At 43.9% G+C, this 12,491-nt stretch overlaps 1 protein-coding gene across 2 annotated transcripts in view; it reads right to left on the reverse strand.

Moving 5' to 3' along the window:
* The window catches only part of ITPR3 (inositol 1,4,5-trisphosphate receptor type 3), a 128,828-nt gene extending 117,764 nt beyond the window's left edge, over positions 1–11,064 (reverse strand). For both annotated transcript variants that reach the window (XM_089514723.1, XM_089514722.1), the window contains exon 1: positions 10,658–11,064. In XM_089514723.1, coding sequence (XP_089370849.1) covers positions 10,658–10,746 — 89 coding nt within the window. In that variant the 5' untranslated portion in view covers positions 10,747–11,064. The remainder of the gene's footprint in view (positions 1–10,657) is intronic.
* Positions 11,065–12,491: the final 1,427 nt, after the last annotated feature.

Genomic DNA, 12,491 nt, shown 5'->3' on the forward strand with positions numbered 1-12,491 from the left:
CAAACCATTTTTTGCCAATATGTATGGACAGAGATGTGGCTGGCCCAGAAAAATTATTAGGAGTATTTCCTAAGTATCCTATGAGATGAGCAAATGAAAGTCTACATTACTGCAAGATCTTTTCATAGCAATAGTTTGTGGAATGTACAACTGCGACCTTCAGGTCTCGAAGCCACTCTTTCCTTCACCTCAGCATTAGTCAAGCAACTATTGCTGAATTCAATCAATATTGTGCACAACTAACTACTCACAGAACTGAAAGAATGAGGGAAATCACAACTTGGGTCTCCTACTGTGCAAGTAAGACTCCTTTTGGAGTTTATTCATACCTTTCTAAATGCTTTCACAATAGTTGCTTTAAATCAGCATCATCACTATCTGGCTGTTCTCTCTTAAGATTAATGCAAAGACTTCAAAACTAAGTAAGTAGCTACAGGGTGGAACTGGCAGCTTTCTTTAGCCCTGGGGTAATTCCCTTTTGGCATGTTCGGTCACCAACAGATTCTTCTGTTATAAGACAGCAACCTTTCATTACTGCATGGAACCTTTAATTGTCTACTGCATTCATTCCAGCCTTGTCATTTCATGTACTTTTAACATTTTGGCTGGCTCTCAATACCAGCCTCAGCAAAGAACATGCGCCAGGATTGAAACATAAGCCCAAAGGACATGGTCCAACCCAAGTTGAAATTCAAAATTTAGTTAAAGCAAGTTTCAAGAATGAGAAACTGAAAGCTAAGAGGTACTCATTTCTTTCTTTCTCTGCTGCACCAGAGAAGCTAGGCCTCCCACCTCCCAGTGAATAATCAAAGCTCATACTAATATATACTCTTGAATAAGCTGACTTCATGTATAAATTAAGGGACTGGTTTGGGGGCCAAAATTATCAATTTTGATATGACCCATGGATAAGTCAAGGATTGAACTTAAGGACCACCTCCATTTTTTTCTGCCCAGCCCAGGCATCTGAAAAGGCTTTCACCACACTATGCAGAGAAGGGGATGATTGCTTTAAAAAAAATATATTAAGGTACAATATTAACCCTTATCAAAAACAATATAGGGAACATTTGCAAGCACAATATAACTGCAATTGATATGTATAAAAAGAGCATATACAGAACCAAATAAAATTAATCACAGACTATTCAGTCAGATGGTTATGCATATTCTCATTATTTCTACCTTTGAAGAATTGTAACTCTCTCTCTGACTCTATGAGATCAATGTTTTGGAATCTGAACCCAGTTTTCATTACTCAAGACTCAGTCATTCTCCTCCCAAAATTATAGCTCATGTTCTTCTCCATGGGTGGAGAGGAAAGTCAGCATAGGGAAACTGGGACTTTCCAGGCCTCTTCTGAATCAAAGAGACATGTATAAAATGGCATGGCCAGAATTAGCTAGGCTATTTGACTAACAAACTAGCTATGATATACATTGTAAAGTGGATGGTAAAAGTTGTAGCATAAGCTTTCATAGACTTGGTTTACTTCCTCAAATGCAAGCAGACCAGGGCCCGGTACATACGGGCCTTTGTGACACCCTTGTCACATGCTAGGGTTGCCTGGAGGCGGAGTGTCCACACGTCCTGCAACTCTAGCACATGATGAGGGCGTAACAATGGTGGTGTCCTGTATACATGGGGAGCGCCATTGTTACATAAGTGCCACATGGCACCATGTGGCGCTTACGTAATGAGTGAGCCAGTGGCGCACTTGTTACGCCACCACCGCAGCTTGAAAAGAACCCACTTTTCATGGGTTCTTTTTCTGCCAATAGGAAGCTGCGCGGTTTGGTGGTGCAGCTTCCCTCCAGAAAAACAGATTCCGGGAGGCCACCCTTTTTGCGCGGTCTGTTCCATGCCCAAGTCTACAAAAGCTTATGCTACAACTTCTTTCTCTCGGTTTCAAAGGTACTACAAGATCCTTTTGCATATAGATATTCCAAACGAACACAGCTATGTCTTTGAATGTCAAGTGGCATTCCCAAACACTTCATTTGGTTTAGAACACCGGTTCTCAGCTTTTAGCTTTCCAAATGCTTTGAACTTCCAGAAGCCTCATCTAGCATAGCCAATGGCCAAGAATTGTGGGAGTTGAAGTTTAGAATATCTGAAGAATCAAATGTTGAGAATGACTGGCTTGAATGCAGGCATAAACGTTTCCACTCAAATCCCAATTGTTAGCTATCAAACCCCTCAAATTCTATAGCAACAGAATCGTAACATAGAAAATAAAAAGACACACTGTGCAAAGGATTTAAAGCATATCCGGTACAACACGGCAGACTAATGGCTAGCGATCTTTGCTCTATAAATGACAGTTACCAACTCAGCTTTCAATCTGTTTGCTGTTTTGTCTAGATCCATTGAGATAAATAAATAAAAATAAAATAAATAAAAGGTTAATTATATCCCACTTTTTGTTAAAAACAATCAAAGCGGCTTACAAGAGTTAAAATACAACCATATATACAAAATATCCCCCCCTTAAAAGACGATTAATCAATATAGAATTTAAAATTACATAACAATTAAAACCAATAAAAGTGGCAGAGTCATAATATATATATGGGGGGGGGGGGGCAATCACCACATGGCCGAGTAGTTTATTCTGGAAAGGCCTGCTGGAAGAGATCCGTCTTGACAGTTTTCTTGAAGCTGTCTAAGTTGGTGATTTGATGGATCTCATCCAGCAGGCCGTTCCACAGGCTGGGACAGGTTGCAGAAAAGGCTCTCTGGGAAGTTGCAGTCAGTCTAGTTTTTATAGGTTGCAATAAATTCTTCCCAGAGGACCTGAGAGTATGGGGCAGATTATATGGAAGTAGGCGATCCCTTAGATAGATTGGGCCCAAGCCGTAGGGCTTTAAAGGTAATAACCAACACCTTGTACTGTGCTCGAAAACTAATAGGCAGCCAGTGGAGTGACATTAATATTGATGTTATATGGTCACTCCTAGATGTTCCAGTGATCAACCTGGCCGCCATATTCTGTACCAATTAAAGTTTTCGGACTAGGCACAAAGGTAGCCAAATGTAGAGCTCATTGCAAAAGTCAAGTATTGAGGTTACCAGTGCATGTACTACAGTTTTGAGGTCATCCAATTCCAGGAAAGGGTGCAGCTGACGTATCAGCCAAGCTGATAGCAGGCACTCTTGACCATCGCAGTCACCTAATTTCTCATCTGAATCAACGGATCAAGAAGCACTCCCAGACTACAAACACAGTCCTTTGAGGAGAGCGTGAACTCTCTAGGACTGGAGGTTGCAGCCCAATACCTGGTATAGGAGCTCCTACTGTAAGTACCTCCGTTTTGTCTGGCTTCAGCTTGAGTTTGTTTTCCCTCATCCAGTCCATTACTGGCTCAAGACACTGATTGAGGGGAGAAATGCCATCTGACGCCGTTGCTGATGCCCTAGATGTGGAGAAATATATTTGGGTGTCATCAGTGTACTGATAACACCCCGCCCCATGTCTACAGATGATTTCTCCCAGCGGCTTCATATAAATGTTAAATAGCATCGGGGACAGGATGGCACCCTGAGGGATGCCACAATTAAGCTCCATTTTTGAGGAGCAACTGTCCCCGAGCATCACTCTCTGGAACCTACCCGAGAGGAAGGAACGGAACCACTGCAACGCAGTGCCTCGGATTCCTAACTCTCTCAGGCATTCCAAGAGGATGTCATGATCTATTGTGTCTAATGCCGCTGAGAGGTCTAGGAGCACCAACAGGGTCACACTCCCTCTGTCGATGCCTAGACGAAGGTCATCAGTTAAGGTGACCATGGCAGTCTCCACTTCATATCCTGTCCTGAAGCCAGTTTGAAATGGAGATGGAAGCTTGAAGGGCAGCCCATCATCATAATATTTCATATTGTTATTAAATTTGGGGTGTTCTGCAACATTAAATATATTATAATCTTTACCACAACCTTGTTAAGCCAGATAAATATTATTATTTACATTTTGCAGCTGGAGGGGGAAAAGCTTAAAGACACCTTTTTCAAGGTAGAACATAAGTACACACCACAGACTGTCTGATTCATAGCTTAGACAGGATATTACATCTGCTCTCATAGTGATACACACATCAACAGAGGCATGGATAACTTTACCCATCCAGAATATGAATAAACACTGCAAATAATTTAATATTAGAATTACATTATATTAGCATTGCAAATTAATTTAACATTAGAATTACAGCAAATCCAGCTTATTCAACTAAAAGGGACTTATTTCTGAGTAGCCATGTAAGTGACTATACTGCAAATTGCAGAGATTTCAAAAGCTATCTTTAATGGAGAATAATTTGGTCGTCATCTCCATTGCCCCAGTACTCCCAGACAATAGCTCTCTTTCCATTTAAATTGCAGCTCTGTCACTGTTTTGTATAGGCTGCCTTATACTTGGGTGGGAGGCAAGCATCATCAGCATGTCCCAATTTCTACTTAAATCTCACAGAAGGTAACTTTGGTTGGGTCTAAGAACATTACATTTTGTGGCTAAAATAATTTTCTACAAGTATTTTGAAATGTTCATCCAACTTTTTGCAATATTCTTATGTTTGTATTTTGCTGTAGGCAAGCAGATACACACACACACACACACACACGCTGGGCCCTCTAGATGTTGTTGGACTGCAAGTTCCAGCACTCCTAATCCATATAGCCAATGCCAAGGAATGTTAGAGGAGTTGCAGTTTAGCAACATCCGGGCATTTGCATGTTTCTCACCCCTATTCTATGATTATTTGTACAGTACACTAATTTGATGGTCTATCTACTATTTAGGAATCCACATAGCAGGATGAGACTAGCCAGTGAATATTTGCAAGACAGTGTGCTGTCATTCAAAAGCGTAATGATGAAAGAATCCTCCCAACATATTTACTTGATTTCAATGTGTGGTATACCATAAAGACTGCAATGATGTTTACAGGCTGCATCTGTAGTGGATAAATAATCACCACTTTAACTGTCATGGCTCAGTGCTATGGAATTCTGTAAATTGTAGTTTGTTGTGGCACCAGAGCTATTTGACAGACAAGGCTAAATGTCTCACAAAACTATAGGGCCCAAACAGACAGGCCAAAATAAAGCTGCTTCGGGTCACTTTGGAGGTATGCTGTTTAAATGACACACACATCTTAAGAGTCCAGAAGCAGCACCAAAGCTTAGGATTGGAGTGTGGCTTTGGCGTGGCTTTTGGCCTCTTAGGACGCATGCAGCATTTAAACAGCATTCCTCCAAAGTGATCCGAAGCAGCTTTATTTTGGCCTGTCTGTTCGGGCCCTATAGTTTCCAGAACAGCACTGAGTCATAACAGTTAAAGTGGTGTCAAACTGGATTATATCTGCAGTGTGAATGCAGCCACAGAGGTAACACAATTTCCTGCCATATAGGGCACCGGTCGTTGCTTCCTAAGCATCAGCCTGATCTTCTATAATTGTAACAATACAAGCCCTTGAGAGCATCCTCCCTAGACCTACTGATCTCCAGATGTGTTGGCTATTAGCCTAAAAGGAAATGATTATAATCATTTCCCCAAATATCTGGAGGTCAACAGATTGGTGAAGCTTCCTTAGAGCAATTTATACAACCATCTATAATTAAGCAGAAGAACCTGTTTCAAGAGAAGGAGAAGCTGTCTTTTGTCACTTGGGGTCTCATTGTACAACTACAGGTTCATTTAACCAGAATTGAACTTTCTGTGGAGTGCATTCAACTCACATGGTCAGCACAATGCCCTGCATTAAGCCTCCTTTTCACTACCAAAGATTGGCACAAATATGGATTAATTTACAGCCTCCATAGAGGTGGCTATCCAATGTATCCATCTCCTTCACCATTCAGCTTCTGCATCCATAGCTTACATAAAGCCATAGCAGAAATGCAGCAAAGACACATGTAAACATGTCCTTACTCTTAGAATGATCAATTCTGTAATATCTGATTATGTAGTCTTTATAAAAAGAGATGAGGTTACAAAAGAATGGCTTGGGCTGCAGGTTGTGGGGTGTGGCCCATGGCTGCTGACCTCTACTCACAGCTTGAAAAAGTTACGTTTTTAGACTACGATTCCAGTGGCAGTGCTGGCTGGGGGATTATAAGAGTTGTCACCCCAAAATTAATTTTCCCCAATATTGTTCCTATAGTAAATAGACAGGTGTCCCCATGAGATGTCATGCAATACAGCTCTAAAAGCTTTGACAGAGAGAAGCCTAGGATTCAGCCGGTTACACAACTCTTGTTCCTTTTCTTCTCTTGGAGAACAGCTTATAGAATCTGCTGGGGATACAAATGGCCCACCAGAGCAAATAATAAATTAGCACCACTGGATGGCAAGCTTTAGCAGCAACTGAGTGTACTGTATGCTGCTGACAAGCTACTTGGCAAGTTATGTCACAGTTTGCAAGCACTGATTCATGGCTGCTAATTAGCATTTACTCAGCGCCAGCCACCACACACTAGGCACTACATAGAGCACACAACTGACAAAGTCCCTGCCCAGCAGGTATACACTCTTAAACTGAAGACAAGAAAAAAGTGAAAGGAGAGATTTGGAGGAACAAAGATGGGAGGGTTGACTGGGAGCAGACAACACAGAAGAGGCAAGGTCACAGTGATTCAGGAAAGGCAGATACAGTTCGTGAAACCATTTGCTTTTTCAGGAGGGGAAAAGACCAAAACAAAAAGGAAGGCCTTTTATGCACTAGAGAGCAATATTAATCTGTACTTAATGGTTCTCAGCCTTTGGTCCTCCAGAGGTTTTGAATTTCAGTATACAGATTCTCTGGCTGTTCGGCTATGCATTTCTGACTAGGGCTTCTGTGAATTAATGCCTGAAACATCTCAAAAGTCAAAGGTGGGGAATCACTTGTCTATGCAACAAAAAGTTTGGTGGCACCTAACAAGTTCTGTCTGGCATAAGCTCTCATAAACTCCAGCCCACATGGATCCATACAACCTAAGCATGTATATGCCATAATTGAATTCATGTTCTTGAGTTGCACATGGGAGATTCAAGGGTGAGATCAAAGTAGGACCATCACAGAAGTATAATGTAAAATAGCCAGGAGACTGATACATTCCTAAAGCTTCAGTGCATCGAAAGAAACCTAAGCATGTATATGTCATATTAATGCAAAAGTTAGGACTGGAGCATTCTGCATATGTGTGTGCTTCCAGGGGAGAAGCTTTGGACAAAGGGGTTCTCAGGTAGTCACATATACGGGTCATAATAATGATCACAATTGTTCAGATATTCTCCCGCTCCTCCAACAACTTTGCTTGTGTTCTATTCATCAGATTGATGATCACCCAGTGCAAATTAATTTGTCCACACATATATACACCCAAGAAGGGCCTGGCTGGATTAAAATTTGTTGACTCCAATCTATCATAGGGTTCTTTTGATAAGATATATTCAAAGGAGGTCTGTCATTGCTTTCTTCTATGACTGAGAGAGTGTGACTTGCCCAAAGTCACCCAATGGATTTCCATGACCGTGTGAGGACTTGAACCCTGGTCTCCTGAAGCCCTAGCTCCACACTGAAACCACTACACCATTTGTTGTGGTGATGTGCCTTCAAGTCGTTTCTGACACAATCCTAAGGCCAACCTTGGATAGCCAAAAAGACAAGCAAATGGGTCCTTGAACAGATCAAGCCTGAAATATCCTCTAGTGGCCAAGATGATAAAACTGAGGTTGTTGTACTTTGGTCACATCATGAGATGGCGTGACTCATTGGAAAAGACAATAATAATAGGGAAGATGGAAAGCAGTAAAAAGAGAGGAAGACCCCATGCCATATAGCTGGACACAGTTAAGGAGGCCATGAGCCTGAGTCTACAGGACTTGAGCAGACCAGAGGACAGAGAGACTCATTGACAGGATCATTATGAATCAGGATCGACTTGAAGGCAGTTAACATCAACAAGGTAAACCTGGCCAGTTTTTTCACACCATGTTGTCCTCTAGGTGTTTGATGAGCCATAGTAAATTTTTGTCTTAATGCTGGCATACATACAAAAATATCTGGAGAATGTGAATGTGCCTCTGCATCAGTGAGACAGGGAGAAGAAGGGCAATTCCTCTGATGCCTAGGAAACCGGCCCACCATCTTTCCTGTTACCCAAGGATGACCACTACAGGTTTTTTTGTTGTGTTTCAACTCGTTCCCAACTTATGGTGGCACTAAGGCCATGGAGTTTTCTTGGCAAGATTCGTTCAGAGGTTTGCCATTGCCTTCCCCTGAGGCTGACTTCCCCTGAGAGCGTGACTTGCCCAAGGTCACCCAGTGGCTTTCGTGGCCTAGCAGCAGGATGACCAGATGTCACAACAGTGAAGGAGGGCAAGACTCTGTGAAATGTAGGGCATTTGAGGGGAAATATAGAACATGTCCAAATTAAAAGCTTGAAACACTCATAGGCTGCATCCACACTGCAGAAACAATCTAGTTTGACACCGCTTTGTTAAACTAGATTATTTCTGCAGTGTGCATGCAGCCATAAAAATGTAAATTTGTGGTTTAGTCAAGCTCAAAATGCAGGACAGTTTGGAATTCCTCCTGGAAAAAAGGTCGAAAGGTAGGACATGTCCAGGAAAAGGAGGACGTCTGGATACCCTGGCCAAGTGGGGACTCTAGCCCCAATCTCCAGAATCATGTAGTCCAATGCTGAAACCACTACACTTCGAAGGACCCCTGCATTATACCCCATCTCAAAGTGGGCCTGAGTTTTGACTGTCCTCCCCCTGCTGGTTAGGAAACAGGCTGCAGCCCTAGAGCAGAAAGACATTGCCAGTCCCAAACTCTCCAGGGCCCAACTTTTCAATCCCCTTCCCTTGTTTAGCAGAAGATCCTGGCCAGTTCCTGCTAGAGAAACCCCTACATCCTCCCTTCACCTCTCCCCTTCCAAATCCAGAGAACAAGATCCCAACTACTTTTTTAAGCAAAGAACTCTGCTTGTCTATGTATGTGTGTGTGCACGCACGTGTGCATGCACATAAGTACAATCAACCCTCCATATCCACGGATTTTTTTATCCACGGATTCAAGCATCCACAGTTAGAAAATATTTTTAAAATATAGAAATTCTCAAAAGCAAACCTTGATTTTGCCATTTTAGACAAGGAACACCATCTTACTGTGCCATTATATTTAATGGGACTTGAGCATACATGGATTTTGCTATCCATGGGGGGTCCTGAAACCAAACCCCAGCAGATACCAAGGGCCCACTGTATATAGTTCATACACACACACACACACACACACACACATGTTGGAGGTCTAGCCAGCATGGTGTAGTGGTTTGAGCATTGGACTAGAACTCTGAGAGACCAGGATTCAAATCCTGACTTGGCCATGGAAAGCCAATTGGCCAAGTCACACTCTCTCAGCCTCAGAGGAGAGCAATAGCAGACACACATGAACCAATCTTGCCAAGAAAACCAGGTTGGCTATCAGTCAGAAACGACCTGAAAGCACCCCACAGGAGATTGTGGGCCTCTTTCCAGAACTTCGGCTCCCCTTTATAGTCTCGGGCTCATGGCAGTACTGCTCCTGGCTTTTTTGCAAGACCCCTGGGGACTGCCATTGCCCTGGCACTCAAAGATGAAGGAAAGCACCTTAATAAGAGAGATGCCAGCAAGAGCAGAGGAAGGAGGGAAGGAAGCTTTAGGTTTTTTGGCAGGGTTTTCCCAACTATGTGGCCGTGTTCTGGAAGAGTTTATTCCTGACGTTTCGCCTGCATCTGTGGCTGGCATCTTCAGAGTATGGTGGCATGGAAATGAGTGGGGTATAAATGAGCCCACTTCCTCAGTTGGTAGCCTGAAACTTTGGGAGACTTTAGCCTACTTTCTCAGTTGGTAGCCTGAGCATTGGGAGACTTGGAGCATCGGAGTGGGCTCAGGAATGGTTGCATGGGAGTGAGTGGGTATATACAGTGAGCCCTCCATATCCAGAGACTGTTTATCCACGAATTCAAGCATCTGTAGTTTAAAAATGTTTTTCAGATAAACCAATTCCTATAAGCAAGCCTTAATTTTGCCATCTTATACAGGGGACACCTTTTTTACTGTGCCCCTGTATTGAATGGGACTTGAGCATCCACGGATTTTGGTATCCACGGGGGACACTGGAACCGAAGCCCTGCATATACCAAGGGCCCACTGTATATATATGTGAGCCCACTTTCTTGGTTGGTAGCCTGAGCATTAGAGCATCGGAGTGGGCTCAGGGAATGGTGGCATGGGAGTGAGTGGGATACACACACACACACACACACACACACACACACACACACTGTGAGCCCACTTCCTCAGTTGGCAGCCTGAGCTATGGGAGACCTGAGCCAACTTTGGTAGGGTCCCCAAGGTGTGTGTGTGTGTGTGTCACGCACACACCACACACCTCCATGCCACCATGCTCTGCATGCAGATGCAGGCGAAAAGTCAGGAATAAACTCTTCCAGAACAGGGCCACATAGCCCTAAAAAACCATTAATAAAAAAGTATAGATGCCGGCTGTGAAAGCCTTCCTAAAGAAAGCCTGCTTGCCTCTTTGCTTCCCTTTCCTCCAAAGGCAGCCTCTAGTCTAACCTCTTTCCCTGAGCAGACCTTCTTGGGGGGGATCTCCCTCTGACTCACCCCAAAGTGCTGATGAAGCCATTGACCGAGCCTTCGGCGTAGAGGGAGACGATGTCCCCAATGTGCAAGAAGCTGGACATCTCATTCATGGTGCTGGCGGAGGGGCGGGTCCCGACGACCCTCTTCTGCTGCTGCTGGTGGTGGTGGTGCTAGTGGTGGTGGTGCTGCTTCCTTGCCCACCATGTGCCTGGAGCAAGGCAGGGGAAAGAGGGGGACAAACCCCGCTCTACAGATCCAGCAAAAGGAGAGGAGCCAGAGCCAGGAAAGATGCCTCTGACACGCGTCCCGATCCCCACTGCTCCGATTCACAAGACACGAGTCAGCAAACGAGGAGGAGGCAGAGGAAGAAAGCAGCGTGTGTGTTGACAGGAAAAGGATCCAGCAGACATTTGCATGAGTTTCTTCTCTCCCCCCTCCCTCCTTCCTTCCTTCCTCCTCCGAAAGGCACACTCACTTTCTCTCTCTTTGCAAACTACCCTTAAGCCATTCTCTCTCTACCTGCAGCCAATAGAAAGTGAGCAGGAAGTCCGGATGAAATAATGAGGCTGGATGCAAATCGTGTCTCTGAAGCAAGGCAGGACAGGAGGGGGGGGGGCACACGAAGCCACGCCCCTCCTTGGCCACGCCCCTCCCACCCCCAGGGAGGAAAGTGCTTCCAACCGCCAGGCTTTTTGGAAACAGAAGGCGAGGTGGTGAAGAAGGGCTCTTGAGAGCCCCAAGGAGGCAGGAGTGAGCAAGAGGGAATTGCTTTCAAGAGTGGATGTTTTAATAGCCTTATTATTATTATTATTATTATTAATTTATATTATTGTTGCAAATGGCTCCTAGAGCAGATCTCTCTGGAAGCCAAGATGTCCAGACTGAGGCTGTCGTACTTTGGCCACATCATGAGGAGGCACAACTCACTGGATAAAACAATAAAACTAGGAAAGGTGGAGGGAGGAAGAAAAAGATGAAGGTCACATGCTAGATGGACTCTTATGGAGGAGTTCATGGGTATGAATTTGCAGGACCTGCACATAGCGACTCTTGGAGATGTCTCATATTCAGGGTTGCCATGGGTTGAGATCAACTCGAGGGTGGATAACAACAACAACAAATTATTTCATTAATTTCCAACTTCTGTAACTCATTCAAAGACATGTTCGTATAGCCTAACCTTGGGAGACTTGAGCCCACTTCCTGAGTTGGTAGCCTGAGCTTTGGTAGGCTTCAGCCCATGTCTTCTCTAGTCTACCAAAGTTCAGGCTACCAACTTTTCTCTTCCCCTTAGTCTCAAAGGTGCAACAAGATCCCTTTGTCTTTCATGTTTTAGAAGATCTATCCTTTCATTTCATTTCTTTTTTTAAAATTCTTGTAAGCCACCTTGAGTCCCATTTGGGCAGAAAGGCAGGCTATAAATCTAATCAATAAAAGTGAATGGTAAAGGTGCCTCTGTTCTTCTCCCACCCGAGTCAATGCCCCCCAAATGAAAACAAAGTTGATGTGATACTTCTTGTCCAAACAGGCTATAATAATGAGTCCAGGGTACAAAGGTGGGGGGGGGATGAATGAGACACACACACAAATATATCTTTTAAAAGGCAGTACATGAAAGCCACTGGGCAAGTCACAAACTCTCAGCCTCAGAGGATGGCCATGGCAAACCCCCTCTGAAGCAAGTTGCCCAAGAAATCCCCTTGACATGGTTGCCATAAGTCGTAAAGGACATAAAAGCACCCACCACCAAGCTGCTGTATTTGACATGGTTGCCCCAGGAATTATGAATTGAGACATTCTTGGCACCCCCTTGATTCAGTAGGTCTACTCTATTTGGAAGAGAGAAGGGTCACCA

This window comes from Sceloporus occidentalis, unplaced genomic scaffold, assembly GCF_023333645.1.
Source record: "Sceloporus occidentalis isolate IW3139 unplaced genomic scaffold, rSceOcc1.0.p SCAF_3, whole genome shotgun sequence".
Lineage (NCBI taxonomy): Eukaryota > Metazoa > Chordata > Lepidosauria > Squamata > Phrynosomatidae > Sceloporus > Sceloporus occidentalis.